General features: G+C 43.9%; 1 protein-coding gene across 10 annotated transcripts in view; it reads left to right on the top strand.

Annotated features, from left to right (window-relative positions):
• Positions 1-17,362, top strand: part of RBAK (RB associated KRAB zinc finger) — a 54,347-nt gene that overhangs the window by 24,884 nt on the left and 12,101 nt on the right. For 2 of the 10 annotated variants that reach the window (XM_073215012.1, XM_073215014.1), the window contains exon 2: positions 7,175-7,233. In XM_073215012.1, the coding sequence (XP_073071113.1) occupies positions 7,175-7,233 (59 nt within the window). The other 8 variants (XM_037007760.2, XM_037007767.2, XM_073215016.1 and 5 more) reach the window with 8 other exon arrangements.

The raw sequence follows: 17,362 nt of genomic DNA, 5'->3' as shown, positions 1-17,362 counted from the left end.
TGCTCGACTAAGCACGGCTAGACCACGTCACTCTCCCACAGACTGAGCCAGAACCCTTCAGTCCCCCTCAGACTCGGTCCCGAGGACCTCCCAAAATTATCGCCCCCCTCCGGGAGGTAGCAAGATCCGAAGGCATCGTGCGCATTCACGTCCCTTTCTCCTTAAGAGATTTAGCCCAACTAGAGAAACGCCTAAGTTCCTTTTCCACTGATCCCATGACATACATCAGGGAGTTTCAATGGACCCTCCAGTCTTACAGCCTCACACATCATGACATTTTCATGCTCCTGGCCAATACTCTCCTCCCTGAAGAGCGTAGATGAGTTTGGGACTTCGCCCAAACACACGCTACCGAAACCCACAGGACTGACCCCACCTATCCCCCTGGCCCCACTGCTGTCCCAGAACAAGACCCACACTGAGATTATAACACCGCCATGGGTCTCTGCTCTCGAGATATTTTTGCCTCCTGCTTAATAGCAGGTCTGAAAAAGGCAGCTCGTAAAGTAGTCAATTTTCAAAAGCTCCAAGACATAATTCAAAAGAGAGACGAAACCCCCTCCGAGTTCTTAGACAGACTCACTCAAGCCCTATTACACTATACCAGCCTGGACCCAGAAACACCTGAAAGAAGACATGTCCTTATGACATACTTCCTAGCTCAAAGCTACCCCGACATTAAAGCTAAACTCAAAAAGTTGGAACAAGGCCCCGCTACCGCACAGACTGAGATCCTAACAGTGGCCTTTAAAGTCTTCCATAACCGGGAGGAGGAGAAAGAACACCGTAAACAAAAGGCTGATCAGGCCAATTTCCAAATGTTGGCCCAGCTGATAAAACCACAACCTGGGCGCCTCTCTACAAACAAGCCCCCCCCCCCAGGAGCTTGTTTCAAGTGCGGAAAAGAGGGACATTGGTCAAGGGCGTTCCCCTCCCTCAGATCTCCTACCACCCCATGCCCCAGATGCCACAAAAAGGGCCACTGGGGGTCTGATTGCCCAACCACCCGAAGGGGAGGCTGGACGAACAACCCCCATCCTAAGCCCGCCGTAGTGGGGCTGGCAGAAGAAGATTGACGGGGCCCGGGGGCTTCTCGCCCGACCATTTCCATCACCAAACAGGAGCCCAGGGTTACTTTAACAGTAGACGGTCGCCCCATCTCCTTCCTCCTAGACACAGGAGCCACCTTCTCAGTCTTGCGAGAATACCGGGGCCCTTCCATGCCTGCCATTACTCCTATAGTCGGGGTAAGAGGTAAACAGATTTTTCCCATTAAACCCCCCCCTTTTATGCACAATCCTAGACAATCCCATACCTTTCTCCCACTCCTTCCTGGTTATGCCCCAGTGTCCCATCCCTTTACTAGGACGAGACATCCTTTCCCTCCTCCACATTTCCATAACTATATCCACTCCCACAGCCCCCAGTACTCCCTTTCTGATGGCCCTCATAGCCGACGACCCCCCTCTACCCAATGAAAGCTCCGGTTCCGTCCTCATACACCCTGTAAATCCCAAAGTTTGGGACATTACAAGCCCCTCCGTGGCCCTATGTCCCCCTGCCTCTATCAAATTACGTGACCCCTCTCAATATATCTGTCAGGCCCAATACCCCCTAACCACTTCAGCCCTCATAGGCCTCCAACCCATCATTCAAGATCTCTTAAACAAAAATTACCTCAGACCCACTCAGTCCCCATTTAATACCCCCATATTAGCTGTTAAAAAAACCAACGGATCTTTCCGCCTTGTCCAAGACCTTCGCCTCATCAACATAGCTGTTGTCCCTATCCATCCCTTAGTTCCAAATCCATACAGCCTTTTATCTCATATAGCGTTGTCCCTATCCATCCCTTAGTTCCAAATCCATACAGCCTTTTATCTCAGATCCCTGCCTCGGCATCCCACTTCTCAGTCCTAGATCTCAAGGACCCATTTTTCTCTCCCTCTAGACCCCTGCTCCCAAGATTTTTTCATCTTCACCTGGACGGACCCATACACAAGACATTCTGAACAACTCACTTGGACAGTTTTGCCACAAAGCTTCCGAGATAGTCCCCATATTTTTAGACAGGTCCTAGCTCAGGACCTCAAACAGTTTCATCATGATCACTCCAAGTCCACCTTATTATAATACATGGACAATCTTCTACTCTGCAGTCTCTCGTGGGAACAGTCTCAACTTGACACTGCCTCCCTACTTAACCTTCTAGCGTCCAGAAGTTACCGAGTATCCCCCGTCAAAGCTCAAATCTCTTCCCGTCCTGTCACTTACCTCAGATTCCTTCTATCTCAACAAAGAAAGTCCATTACCTTAGACAGAAAATGGCTCCTCTCTGACCTGCCCATTCCCAAAACCAAGACAGAAATCCTTTCCTTTCTAAGCCTGGCTAGATATTTTAGAGCGTAGATCCCTAACTTCTCCCTGCTCCCTGTTGGCAAGACCCCTATACGACCTCAGCAAGAGCCCCCCCTAAAAAACCATTATCCTCCTCACCCCGACACTCCTTCATTAAGCTCCGTCAAGCCCTTGTGGAAGCCCCAGCTCTCCATCTCCCTGATTTGTCGAAGCCCTTCTCATTATACATTCATGAGAGGTCCCGTCAAGCTCTAGGAGTCCTAGGCCAATATTATGGCCCATCCTTTGCCCCAGTAGCTTATCTCTCCAAGCAATTAGACCCCACAGTTCGGGGATGGGCCCCCTGCCTATGAGCATTAGCCACTAGACAGCTCTTGCAGAAAGAAGCTCATAAACTGACATTCAGGGCGCCCCTTACCATTCTGTCCCCACATCACCTAAAAGATCTCTTAACCTACAAAAGTTTACAGACTCTCCCTCCCTCCAGACTCCGGACCTTACTGTCCTCTTTCCTCCAAAATCCCATTCACCCCCTTTGCCATCCATACCTGAATCATGACTTTTTCCTCCTTTACTGCTCTCTTGCTTTTTTTCCTCATTCCTATTGTCTTCCCCACCACCCCAGCCTCCTTTGTATGGCGATTCAGAGAGACTTACACACAGCATCAAACAAAAGTTACTGCCCTCATTGCCACACCAGACTGCCCTCTGAAAAGCTGCTCTGAGCCTTTATACCTCCACTTTCCTCCCTCTACCGAAGTGTTCACTAGCAGCTACCCTTATTCTCCCTACCTCTGCTTCCTCTATGACCAAAAACAAGCCTATTGCAGGTGATGGCCAGACACCTACAGGAGATGTCCCTACTAGTCTTGCGCCATTCACTACATGGGTAACTTCCAGTACCCACAGTATTACTCCTCCAACTGTTTCATGAAATATCCCAACGGCTCATTCTCCTTATCAATCCCAGACCCCTGGGACTCTCGATGGGCTGCCAGAGTCACAGCCTCAGTTTACTATGGGGGGGTCCTGGGCCCCCCACGGTACCCTTCATATCTCTCGAAAGTATGTTCCCTCTCATTCCCAGATCTCTCAAGTTGCATCAGATATCGGACATTCCGAAAAAGTCATTATCCAAACTCTTGATGGCGCCTCTTCATCTTCTTATCCCCGCCCCTCTTCCCATTTCTCCTACTCTTCATTACAGCTCATTCAGGACACCACCATCTTTCTCAACCACACCCTTAACACAGCCAATTGTTTCTTGTGCGCATCACTACAGCGCCCACTGCTGGCTGCCGTGCCCCTTAATATTTCTAACTACTCCTTCCATGCAGAAAGACAACCCCTCTGCCCCCTGGCAGACATACCCCTATGGGAACCAGAATACGCAGATAATCTCACCATCCACCACTGTGTAGGCCCAACTCCACCCCCCTCCAGCGCACTTCACTGCCTCTCTATCTACACCCCTACCTCCGGCTCTAAGACTTTTACACAACCGAGACACTTCTTTTAGTGTAATGGCAGTCTTTTCAACTCACTGCCTCTCAACTCCAATACACCCTGCATTCTCGTCACCCTAATCCCACAGTTTACACTTTACAGCATGGCAGAATTCCTTGAGCTCCAACCTCCCTTGCCCTCCAACCTCCCTTGCCCTCGTGCACAAAAAGAGCTGCTTTCCTTCCCATTATGGTCGGTATCTCTTTGATCACCTCAGCCATTGGGGCAGGGTTTTCGAGAAGAGCCTTGAGTCACTCTCTATGGGCAGTTAGAGATCTCGACACCAAACTTGAAGGAGCCCTGACATCCACTGCCGATTCCCTAGCCTCTCTCCAAAGACAGGTCACTTCGCTAGCTAAAGTCACCCTTCAAAACCAGTGAGCCCTAGATCTGCTTACAGCCGAGAAGGGCGGCACCTGCATCTTCCTCCGGGAAGAGTGCTGCTATTACATCAACGAATCCGGCATTGTAGAAACTGACATCACCAAACTCACCGACCTTGCCTCCAGTCTCCACTCTGCTTCCAATTCCAACCCATTCTCTTCAATACTAACAAACCCCCTCCTCACCTAGCTCTGGCCCATTGCAGGCCCCATAATAATCATTCTTCTAGCCTGTCTCTTCTTACTCTGTATGATAAAGTTCATCAAATCCCAAGTTGGAAAAATCTCTAATCAAGCTTTCAACCAGCTTTTACTCAGAAACTACCAGCTTCTGGCCACAGAAGATCCCTCACCCTCATGTGACCTCCTCACCACATGCTGAGATGGACCTCTCTCTCCACTGGAAACTGTTCCTAGAAACAATAGCCGCAGACGCCTGGCTCCTGACACCCATATCCTCTTAGCACCATTAGAATCAACAGGTCCTCAACCTATAGTTACAAAGAACCTTCATTGATTTCCAACCTGAAGAAGTCCACATCTACTCATCCTTACTGTGGGGAATTCTATCAACCCTTTCCTCCCAATCCTCAAACCCTCACTCCCTTCTACGCCCCTGTTCAGCAAGAAGCAGTCAGAGAGAAAGCAACGTCCACAAACCCATAGAGGAGAAAGCGGGGAATGAAGGGTCCCCACCAGTAAGATGGCAAACTTCCGGCTTCTCTTCGGGGGGGGGGGGGGGGGTCCTCAGTTCCCGCCGGCGCCACCTGAAGCCCAATCACCTCTCGCCCCCCTCCCAATCCCAGCACCTAGCCAACAGCCAACAGCCCCGTAGAAGTGACACCTCAATCAATTCATGCCCCTTCCTATATGACCCAGCACCTTTCCCTAATAAAGCGGAACTCTCCAGTGAATTGCTGCTGTGTGTCGCTCCTTTCCTTTCAGAAACAATCGACGAAGAACAAGGATATATTATTTCACCGAAAAGCAGTGATAAATCATTGTCCTTAGGATCCCACTTTTGAAAAGTGACATTTTTACATAACATAAACATAATCCTGTTTAAGAAGCAAGATCCGGGTATCTTTTCTTTTTCCGATTTCTGTGTGTTCTCTGATTTTTCTAGTTTTTATGCATTAGTTGTGTAGAAATGCTACAATTTCCATTTGCGTCCCCTTCCTTGGAGGAACCATGTGCCCGTGGTAATACGGTTTTAAGTCACGGCTGGGCATTAATCGCATCCTATTATCACTAGTACTTTAGTGAACCTTCTATTATCTCAGCGAAGTGAACACGGCACACACCCTTTCCTTCCTCTTTTGCTTGGGGGGAATCTCAGTTGTAACCCGAAAGGCCTCAGGGCAAAGGACCAGGGATCCGGGACGCAATCACACAGGCCCTGCTGAGGCGGCACCTTTCCCTGCTCCTGAACGTAAGCTGGTCGCGGAGCCCCCGTCCCGCCGCCCTAGCTCTCCGCACAGCGCCTCAAAGCCGCCAGGTGAGATTTAGACTTGAAAGAATTTCCCTAAACTGACGGCGCGTGGACTTATGGGAAAGAGAGTCCTGGCATTTGTGGAGCTAGCGGGCGTGCGGCCCGGCAGGCGGACTTCCGGCGTCCTCAGCGCGAGTGCCGCTGGCCGTGGGGGAGCGTTCGCGCCGGCGCAGTGCTGCCGCATCGACCTCGCTTCCTGTCCGTGCGCAGGTCACTGCTGGCCCTGTTTCCCAGGCTTTGGCCTCCAGCGGGCGAGGATCCCGGTCCTCCGGAGCTGGTGGCCGTTCGACCGGGCCGGCACCCAGCGGGCGCGTGGCTGTGCGGGCAAGGGTTCACACGGGCTGGCCGAGGCGCTATCGGGAAGGGCCCGGAGGCCGCTGCGGGCCGGGAGGCGCTTGTCCCGGGGGGCCGAGCCCGCCCCTCGGCCCGTGACCGTGCGCGGTGCAGCAGAGGTGGCCGGAGGGGTGCGCCCGCAGGAGCAGAGGGCCCGGAGTACGAGCGCTGCGAGCGAATCGGCGAGTCCCGGCGGGGAAGCTGGGCTCTGGAGAGCGTGCCCCAAACGGGACGCGAGAGCAGCGCGAGACTCTGCGGCCGTGCTCGGGGCCGGTGCTCCCCGAACTTGGGAGTTGCAGGTTGCTGAGCAGCAGGCGGGCCCCCAGCCTCGGCCGCTGACGTGGTCCCTAGTCCTGCCTCCTCGCCGGACACCGCCGCCTCCCCTCGCCCTCTCCAGACTCTGAACAGGTCACCAGGGGTCCTTCAGCACCTTTGTTGTCTGGCCTGAGTGAAGCTGATCCCCTCGGTTCCGCCCTGTGGAGCACACAGTGTAGTCCGTGCGGGACAGGTGTGCAGGGTCCTCTCCTGCCGCCTGGTTGACGGAGGAAGAGGTTGGACCTGAGAAGGGAGGGGACTTGTCCAAGGTCCTGGGTCTATGGTGGGGTTGGTAACAGGGCTCCAACTCCCTAACAGGTATATTGGCCTGTCCAATATATTGGTTTTCTTAATAATAGGTTTTATGTGCAGTGGTAACCAATTTTAATCAGAAAAATGAGAAACAAAACCGTGCCTCGATGCCCATTTATCCCATTTTTGACAGCTCATGTTCTCCGTTACTGAGGATTCTTTGAATCTAAACAGTTTAAGGGAACAGTAAGAAAATATATAAGCAGTATAGTGGGGATTAATTTATTGTTGCAGCCTTTATTTAATGGGGCCAAGCTGTTTGAAAAAGGAATCGATGGGTATATTTATCGGAGTCACCCGTCGAATTGCCTTCTGCTCGTCTTGGATGACGTGCTTTTCCTGAATCCGCCTTTTAGCCTCTTATGAGTATTCTCAGGGTGTCCGATTTTAGAGAGCTTTTTGGTGGTTCTTACGCAGGCGTTTCCTGCCTTGGCAGGCCGCATTACTCATGACTCACTTGCTTCTCCTCCTCTAGGTCCACCGTTAGCAGCCTCTACACTTGTCCAAGAGCAACAGAAAATGAACGACTCCCAGGTGAGTTCTCCTATGTATGTGCTCCTGCACTTTGGTAGTGCATTTTAGGAGGCGTATAAGATCCATACTTGAAAATGGGAGTGTAGAAATAGAGAAAATGCATTATCATGTAAAAACGAGTTATGAGAGTCTCAGGTCAGCACCAAGAGTCTGTGGAGGTCATTTGTGTAGGTAGTAGAATAGTTGAGGTATATTGAAGTAGACTTGCAAAGGTGACTGGTGGGTCTGACAGTCACAGAGAAAGGGGATACATTGCATGACTCGGATTGACTGTGTGAGTAGCTGACACTTTTGTTACTTTGGGTTTTAAAGATTTCCTACGACTTAGACATAATTAAGCTTTCCTAAGGACAACCCTGAATACATTGCAATGTGTGACTTATTCTTGGTGCCTATCTAAGCCAAGGGCCTGCTGCCTAAGGAAAACTTGGTGCATGTAATTTTTCCAGACACCAAAACACTGATCCAAGTTGTGGTTTGTGTATTTCGCCTTGCAGTTCTGCCGGTTTTTGATGCATGTTTATCGTTAGGTATGTAAACACTGAAGACTATTGTATCCTCTTGATTAATTAACCACTTTGTCATTGTGAAAATGCCTGTTTTTGTCCCTGTTAGTTATTCTGACATGGAGTTTCTCTGACATTTATGGAGCCACCCCAGGCTTATTTCGGCATGCTGTATCTTACTCATTCTTTTACTTTTAAGTTTGCATCTTTCTAGTTAAAGTGATTTTCTTGTAGACAGAGTATGAGTGGGTCTGGCCTTTTTATCCAGTCAGACCATTTGTGCCTGTTAACTGAGTTGTTGAGACCACTTCCATCTGACACAATTATTTGTGTAACTGGGTAGCTTATAGTCTGTGGTCTTTGCTGTCTGTCCCATCTTCTTTGTTTCCTTTTTCTTCTTTGTCTTCCTTCCTTTCAGTTCATTGCATTTCTGTGATTCCATTTTGTAACCTTTGTTGAGTTGTTGGCTATAACACCGTTATTTTAATGGGTGCTTTAAGGTTTATATTTATACTATACACCTTTAATTTATCATAGTTTTCCTTCAAGTGATCTATCATTTCACTAGACTATAAGAAGCTCACAGTTACTTCCAGTTCTTCCCTGGTGGTCTTTGCAATGTTGGTGCATTTTACTTTTACAGTAGTACCGATCCCACAATACATTGTTACTTGTAATTAAACACTCAGTTAACCTTTTAAAGGACTTACCTAATAAAAGAAAATACATAGTTCCTATTTAACTTTCATTCCTAGGTATACATTAGGATATTTATCTAATCTCCTGTTCCTTTTACATGAAGGACTTTTTGTTGACTTTTCTTGTAATTAATGAAGAACCTTTCAGCTCTCATAGGTCTGAAAACGTCTGTATTTTGCCTTCCTTTTTGAAAGTATCTTTGCTGTTTTTTCCTCCTGTGCTTTAAGTATGTTCCTCGCTTACATTATTTCCAAGAGAAATTCGAGGTCATCTTCATCTGTTCCTTTGTATGTCACATATTTTTTTTCTTTTTCTTCTCACTGCTTTAAAATGTTCTCACTATCACTGGTCATAGGTGATGTGCTTGATTCGTCTTGGCTTCGTTTCCCTCGTGTGTCTGTGCTTGGGGGTCGTGCAACTTGCTGGATCTGTATGTTTACGGTTTCCATCAACTTTGGGGAAAGTTTGACCGTGTCTTCAAATGGTCCCTTTGCTTCCCCCAGCCTCCCTTCAGGGATTCTCATTACCTGTATATTCCACGGCTTGACCTTGTCCCATAGCTCACTAATCCCCTTCCTTTTCCTTTCATTTTTCTTCTCTGCATGTTTTATTTCTTACTGCTTCCACTGCTCTGTTTTCACATTCACTAATCCTTTTTTTGGCAGTGCTGTTATATTAACTCAGTGTAATTTCCATCTCTAGATGATGTGCTTTTTCTATAAAGTTCTGTTTGAGTTTCATTTTATATCTTCCCTGTCTCTACTCATTTTTTTTTAACATAAAGAATATGATTTTAAGCTGTTTTAATGTTCTCTGCTCATTGTAACATCTGGTAGTTCTGGGCCCATTTCAGTTGATTATTTTCCTGATGGGTTGTACTTCCCTACATTTTCCCCCCAGTTTCTCAACCCCTTCTCCCCACCTATGTCTGGTTGCTCCCGTGCTGCTGCGTGGCTGGAAACTCTCAGGGCAGGGGCTGTAGGGCTCACCCTGTTTATTTCCTGTCTCATGGGTTACTGTTCATCACAGCCAGATGATCAGTGTCTTGGAGACCCTTGCTGTGCATATGTTCTCTTGTGTTTTTTTCTGGGGTTCCAGGTAGGAGGGTAAGTGCAGTCTGTTGATCTTGACTGAAAGCAGAAGTCCTAATACCTATGTTTTGACTCATTGTTAGAAAGCCTACAATCAAGGTTCTAGTAAAATTCACCAATATTTTTTTTATCGTGTTGAATTTTTTACGTATAGATCACTGATCCAATAGGAGTTTATTCTTTTGTTTTTATGAAGGTGTCATTGATATACAATCTTACGCTCAGCTTTCACATGAGCAACATTATGGTTACTACATTCCCCCTGTTATCAAGTCCCCACCACATACCCCATTGCAGTCACTTTCCATCAGCATAGCAAGATGCTATAGCTTCCCTACTTGTCTTCTTAGTGCTATACCTCCTTCCCCGTGCACCCGCTACAGTAGCTGTGTTAATCATAATGCCCCTTAATCCCCTTTACCTCCCTTTCCACCTACCCTTCCTAGTCCCTTTCCCTTTGGTAACAGTTTGTCCATTCTTCAGTTCTATGAGTCTGCTGCTGTTTTGTTCCTTCAATTTTTGCTTTGTTCTTTTTTTTTTATTTTGATATCGTTAATGTACAATTACTTGAACAACATTATGGTTGCTAGACCCCCCTATTATCAGGTCCCTACCACATACCCCATTACAGTCACTGTCCATCAGCGTAGTAAGATGCTATAGAATCATTACTTGTATTCTCTGTATATACTGCCTTCCCTATGACCCCCTCCACATTATGTGTGCTAATTGTAATGCCCCATTTTCCCCCTTATCCCTCCCTTCCTACCCATCCTCCACAGTCCCTTTCCCTTTGGTAACTGTTAGTCCATTCTTCAGTTCTGTGAGTCTGCTGCTGTTTTGTTCCTTCAGTTTTTCTTTGTTCTTATACTCCACAGATGAGTGAAATCATTTGATACTTGTCTTTCTCTGCCTGGCTTATGTCACTGAGCATAATACCCTCTAGTTCAATCCGTGTTGTTGCAAATGGTAGGATTTGTTTTCTTCTTATAGTTGAATAATATTCCATTATGTATATGTACCACATTTTCTTTGTCCATTCATCTACTGATGGACACTTAAGTTGCTTCCATTTCTTGGCTGCTGCGATAAACATAGGGGTGCATATATCTTTTTGAATCTCTTATCTTGTTTTCTTAAGGTAAATTCCTAGGAGTGGAATTCTTGGGTCAAATGGTATTTCTATTTTTAGTTTTTTGAGGAACCTCCGTACTGCTTTCCACAATGGTTGAACAGATTTACATTCCCACCAGCAGTGTAGGAGGGTTCCCTTTCTCCACACCCTCACAGATTTGTTGTTTGTCTTTTGGATGTTGGCCATCCTAACTGGTTTGAAGTGATATCTCATTGTGATTTTAATTTTCATTTCTCTGATGATTAGTGATGTGGAGTGTCTTTTCATGTGCTTGTTGGCCATTTGAATTTCTTCTTTAGAGAAGTTTCTGTACAGATCCTCTGACCATTTTTTAATCGGGTTATTTGCTTTTTGGTTGTGGATGCACATGAGCTCTCTATATATTTTGGATGTTAACCCCTTTTCAGATATGTCATTTTTGAATATGTTCTTCCATACTCTAGGATGCCTTTTTTTTTTCTTGATATCATTAATGTACAACTACTTGAACAACATTATGGTTACTAGACTCCCCCCATTATCAAGTCCCCTCCCCACATACCCCATTACAGTCACTGTCCATCAGCGTGGTAAGATGCTATAGAATCATTACTTGTCTTCTCTGTGCTGTACTGCCTTCCCGTGACCCCCCCCCCGCTACAATATGTGTGCTAATTGTAATACCCCATTTTCCCCCTTATCCCTCCCTTCCCATCCACCCTCCCCAGTCCCTTTCCCCTTGGTAACTGTTAGTCCATTCTTGGGTTCTGTGATTCTGCTGCTGTTTTGTTCCTTCAGTTTTTTCTTTGTTCTTATACTCCACAGATAAGTGAAATCATTTGATACTTGTCTTTCTCTGCCTGGCTTATTTCACTGAGCATAATACCCTCTAGTTCCATCTGTGTTGTTGCAAATGGTAGGATTTGTTTTCTTCTTATGGCTGAATAATATTCCATTATGTATATGTACCACATCTTCTTTATCCATTCATCTACTGATGGTCACTTAGGTTGCTTCCATTTCTTGGCTATTGTAAGTAGTGCTGTGATAAACATAGGGGTGCATATGTCTTTTACAAACTGGGCTGCTGCATTCTTAGGGTAAAATCCTAGGAGTGGAATTCCTGGTTCAAATGGTATTTCTATTTTGAGTTTTTTGAGGAACCTCCATAATGCTTTCCACAATGGCTGAACTAGTTTACATTCCCACCAACAGTGTAGGAGGGTTACCCTTTCTCCACAACCTCGCCAACATTTGTTGTTGTTTGTCTTTTGAATGTTGGCCATCCTAACTGGTGTGAGGTGATATCTCATTGTGGTTTTAATTTGCATTTCTCTGATGATTAGTGATGTGGAGCATCTTTTCATGTGCCTGTTGGCCATCTGAATTTCTTCTTTGGAGACGTGTGTTTTCAACTCCTCTGCCCATTTTTTAATTGGTTTATTTGCTTTTTGTTTGTTGAAGTGTATGAGCTCTTTATATAATTTGGATGTCAACCCCGTATCTGATATGTCATTTATGAATATATTCTCCCATACTGTGGGATGCGTTTTTGTTCTACTGATGGTATATTTTGCTGTACAGGAGCTTTTCAGTTTGGTATAGTCCCACTTGTTCATTTTTGCTCTTGTTTACCTTGCCCGAGGAGATATGTTCATAAAAAAGTTACTCATGTTCATATTCCACTGAGTTTTGCCTATATTTTTTTCTAAGAGTTTTATGGTTTCATAACTTACATTCAGATCTTCTATCCATTTCGAGTTAAACTTTGTGTGTGCAGTTAGACAGTAATCCACTTTCATTCTCTTACATGTAGCTGTCCAGTTTTGATATCACTGTTGAAGAGGCTCTCATTTCTGCATTGTATGTCCATGGCTCCTTTATCATATATCAGTTGGCCATATATGCCTGGGTTTATATCTGGGCTCTCTATTCTGTTCCATTGATCTATGGGTCCTTTCTTGTGCCAGTACCAAATTGTCTTGATTACTTTGGCTTTGTAGTAGAGCTTGCAGTTGGGGAGCATAATGCTGCCTGCTTTATTCTTCCTTCTCAGTATTTCTTTGGCTATTCAGGGTCTTTTGTGGTTCCATGTGAATTTTAGAACTATTTGTTCCAGTTTGTTGAAGAATGCTGTTGGTATTTTGATAGGGATTGCATTGAGTCTCTAGATTGCCTTAGGCAGGATGGCTATTTTGACAATATTAATTCTTCCTACCCCAAGACCATGGGATGAATTTCAATTTTGTTGTGTGCTCTTCACTTTTTCTCATGAGTGTCTTGTCATTTTCAGGGTATAGGTCTTTCACTCCTTGGTTAAGTTTATTCCTAGGTGTTTTATTCTTTTTGATGGAATTGTGAGTGAAATTGTTTTCCTGATTTCTCTTTCTGCTATTTCATCATTAGCGTATAGGAATGCAACAGATTTCTGTGTATTCATTTTGTATCCTGTAACTTTGCTGAATTCAGATTTAGGTCTAGTAATATTGGAGTGGATTCTTTAGGGTTTTTTATGTACAGTATAATGTCTTCTGCAAACAGTGACAGTTTTACTTCTTCCTTACCAATCTGGATGCCTTTTATTTCTTTCTGTTGTCTGATTGCTGTGGCTAGGACCTCTAGAACTATGTTGAGTAAAAGTTGGAAGAGTGGGCATCCTTCTCTTGTTCCCAATCTTTCAGCTTCTCGCTGTTCAGTATGATGCTGGCTGTGGGTTTGTCATATATGGCCTTTATTGTGTTGAGGTACTTGCCCGCTATACCCATTTTGTTGAGTAGAGTGTATTCTTTATGGTGTAAGATATGAAGGCAGTTTTAGCCACATCCAAATGACCATCAGTCACTCTAACACCATTTATTATAAATCTGTTCCACTGATTATTATGGTTTTGTAATCATAATATAGTCTTACATCATAATATATCATGTTAACTCTAAAGGTCTGCTTCTAGACTTTGTACTTTATTCCCCTGAACCATGTCAATTCATGTGCCAATACCAAATGACTTTAATCACAGAGGCTGTTTTAAATTTGATAGTGTTAGGTTCCCTTCACAACTTCTTTTTTTTGAGATTTTCCTAGTTCTTGATTTTTTTTCTCCCTCACATAGACTTTAGTGCCAACTTGTCTAGTTCCAGGAAAAAGCTTCTCAGTATTTTTGTTGGGATCACATATGTATAAACTACTTTAGAGTAACTGACATTTTTATATTACTAAGTGGGCTTATCCAAGAATGAGGAGCATCACTTCGTTTGTTCACATCTAGTTCTCTGTCTCTCAGTAGTGTATTGAAGTTTTTCTAGTATAACGTTTGTATACTTCTGAAAAGTTTTACCTTTTCTGTTGATACTGTAAACTGTGTACACTTGTAAACTGTGTACACTTGAAGTACATCTTCCTTTTTATGTAATGAGGGTTGTTGCTTTGTGTGCATATTGATTTCATATCCTGTTAACCTAACAGACTTAGTGAGTTCATTTCATCATTGATTATGAGTTTTGTAGGCAGAGTATATCATCTGTGAACAGAAATAGTTTTACTTCTTCTTTGATTATTATGCCTCTAATTGTTCTCTCTAATTGAAGATAATGAGCATTTTACCTTGTTCCTGATCTTAGTGTGAATTTCTCTAGTGTTTATCCATTAAGTAAAACCGTGACTTTAGACCTGAGAGGACCAAAGCATAAATATATGTATGTGTTCATGTGTCTGTGTAAACTGAAAAAGTAAATATGTTATATATGTGTGTGTGTGTGTTTGTGATTGAGATATATGCATATATGTGTCACGTGTGTGTACATCACATACTATGCGTAATCAGGTATAAAAGTGTATATATACATGTATATATATTCATGTTACTTAAGTATCCATAAATTCCTGTTTTCTGACTTTTTTTTCAATCAGGTGTGCATTTTGAATATTGTCAGAAGCTCTTTCAGCATCTTTGGAGGTATAAGATTTTTCTTCTTAGCTGTACTATAATCACACATTATGTTAATGGGTTATCAAGAAGTCTGTATTCTTGGAATAAGTCCCATTTCATTAGTGTATAGTACCTGTTCAGCCTAGTGTTGAATTTTGTGTGCTAGTATTTCATTTTGAGCATTTGTGTTGATGCAAGGAATGTTGATATTTTATTTCTTTTATGAGTTGATTGGTCAGTCTTCTAAACCCTCCCACTGTTTGTCCTTTGGACTAACTTAACACAGAGGGCTGTCACTAGGTGATTTTAAAGGCTCGCCTCACTTGCCCTGATCACCTCAGCTGTCCTGCTCAGGTTTCTCAGTCTGTCTGCTCTGCTGCTGTGACCTGCACCATTGCCTGCAGCGGTGTGTGTAAGCCCTTCATAATAATGGGGTGATGGAATGTGAATACTGAGCACTTCCCATCTAAGTAGGAGTTAAACATTTGTAGTTCCCAGAACCAATGCTGGGCTTCTTGTTCGTGGAGTTGAAGAATAAACTTGGCAAACAGTCAAAGTAGGAGAGCAAGTGAGAGTCTCTTACTTAGAGATAAAGTAAGAGGAAAGATCTCCTGGCTTGCACCAGGAGGGGGCAAGAGAGCCTGTAGTTGTGTATTGTCTAGGGGCTTTATAGGCAGTTGAGGATTTTCGGAACCGTGATAAGGGGCTTAGGGGTGTAGACTTGTTAACTGGTCCCTGAATATTTAAAATTAACACAAGAAATTTGCTGCTCTGATTTTTCTGAGATACTGGCATCTTGGTCTGGCCACATATCATGCAAGACTGCCTGCCCAACCCCCCCAGGTGGGCTGAGCTATTGACTGTTTGCTAAAGAGTATGTTAAGAATATACTTATCTTCCTGGGTATTAAAGTGCAATCTTATCTTTAAGGTGGAATCCTTCCTGCCTTTTACTATGTTGTTTATGGCTGGGCTTGCTTGCCATTTTTAATTGCCCAGATTGCGAATAACCTCATCAGATTTGAAGAAGGAAAAACAGCACATAGGCCTGGGCCTTTTAGCATGTTAAAGTGAATCTTACACATGATTATAAATGATTAGCATAATAAAAAACCTGGGCTACTTTCCTTTATCTGGGGAATATTAACTGCTCTCACTGAAAAATGACTCTAGAGCTTAATGTTTAACACAGAGTTTTGGTAGGGGGTTTCCTTGCATGTTGTTACACTGCTCTGACTATGATTACCCTGCCTTGCTTTTTCCGGAGGCCCTCACCCTACTCTGACTACACCCATGGTCCCTGTCTCAGAACTGCTCCTTAACAACAGCTTTGAAAGCCCTGTTTTTGCTGGTCTTTCAGTGAAGTTCCTGTATCCCCGTGTTCCTCTCTGTTGGATCTTGGATCTCTGTGGATTATATCACTGAATGTTTTCAGGAAAGTCTTTTCTTCAGTGGTAATAAATTATCTTGCTTTCCTGAAAATACCTTTACAGTGTCCTTAGGCTTCCACAGTAGTTTGGTGTGGGGTACAGTTCTAGGTTCCAGATCTTTCTCTTTCAAAAGTTGTGGCCATTTCTCCATTTCTTCTCTGACGAGGAGGGAAACATCACAAACTAGTGTGTTTTTTTTTCCTTTTTAGGAATTTTCATTAATGTTTCAATTTTGAGTATTTTATCAGGAAATTTCTGCATCTCTGTTTGCCCCCCAATATTCTTGTTTGCAGTTTCGATGGCCCCGTGATGTGAAGGCTCACGTGACTCCCAAGCTCAGGTATCATTCTGGTCTGCCTTGAACCATTTCCTGTTGTTCCTCTTCCTCATTCTCTCCCTGTGAAAATGTTGGATGTGTTGATCTGGCTTTCACATCTCACATTTTCTTTCATCGGTGTAATTTCTATTTATCCAAGCAATTTCCTAAGTTACATATTCTTTGTCCATTTGGTACTCAAGCTTCTTAAGGATTTTTTAAAAATTCAACAATCCGGTCTAATTTCTACATGTTCTCTGGTTTGTGTTTCCTAGCTGAATGTTCTTTTATAGAGCCAATATCCCTTCTCATTTATTAAAAATGTAAGTCAGTAGATATATGTAAGATGTTTCTTTCATGGATTTGATGTTATCATTGCTGACTTGTTCACTTAGATGCTCATTTTATTTGTGCTGTTTTCCTCAATTAACTGATGATTTTTTACTTTTTTAATTCCAATTTTTGTGAGAAAAATTGTTAGCTAATGTGAATATGCTCACCTCTCTCCTTTATGGAAGGGGTGATTGCAGAGCTCTAGAAGTGAATAGGGGGGATGTATATTTAAACAGCCATCACTTCACTTTTCTCTTCCAGTATTTTTATTGTAGTAAAATAAATCACAAAATTTACTGTTTTAACAACTTTTAAGTATACAGTTCAGTGGTATTAAGTACATTCATATTATTGTGCAGCCGTCATGTTCCATGTCCTGAACATGTCTCATCTTGCCAGATTGAAACTCTGTCTCTCCTAAATACTAACTCCCCATTTCCCACCCTCCCTGTCTAGCCCCTCACGCCCACCATTCTACTTTCTGTATAATTTTGATGACTGTAAGTACCTCATCTAAGTGGAATCATACAGTATTTGTCTTGTGACAGGCTCATTTCACTTGGCATAATGTCCTGAAGGTTCGTACATTTCGTAGCAGGTGTCAAAAATCTCCTTCGTATTTAAGACTGAGTGACGTTCCACTCATGTATATACCACACTTTGCTTATCTGTTCATCCCTAGATGGACACTTGGGTTACTTCTGTATTTTAGCTGT

The sequence above is a fragment of the Manis javanica genome, chromosome 10 (genome assembly GCF_040802235.1).
Source record: "Manis javanica isolate MJ-LG chromosome 10, MJ_LKY, whole genome shotgun sequence".
In the NCBI taxonomy this organism is placed as follows: Eukaryota; Metazoa; Chordata; class Mammalia; order Pholidota; family Manidae; genus Manis; species Manis javanica.
Note: the sequence above shows the minus strand (reverse complement) of the source record. Positions and strands in the feature narration are given on the sequence as shown.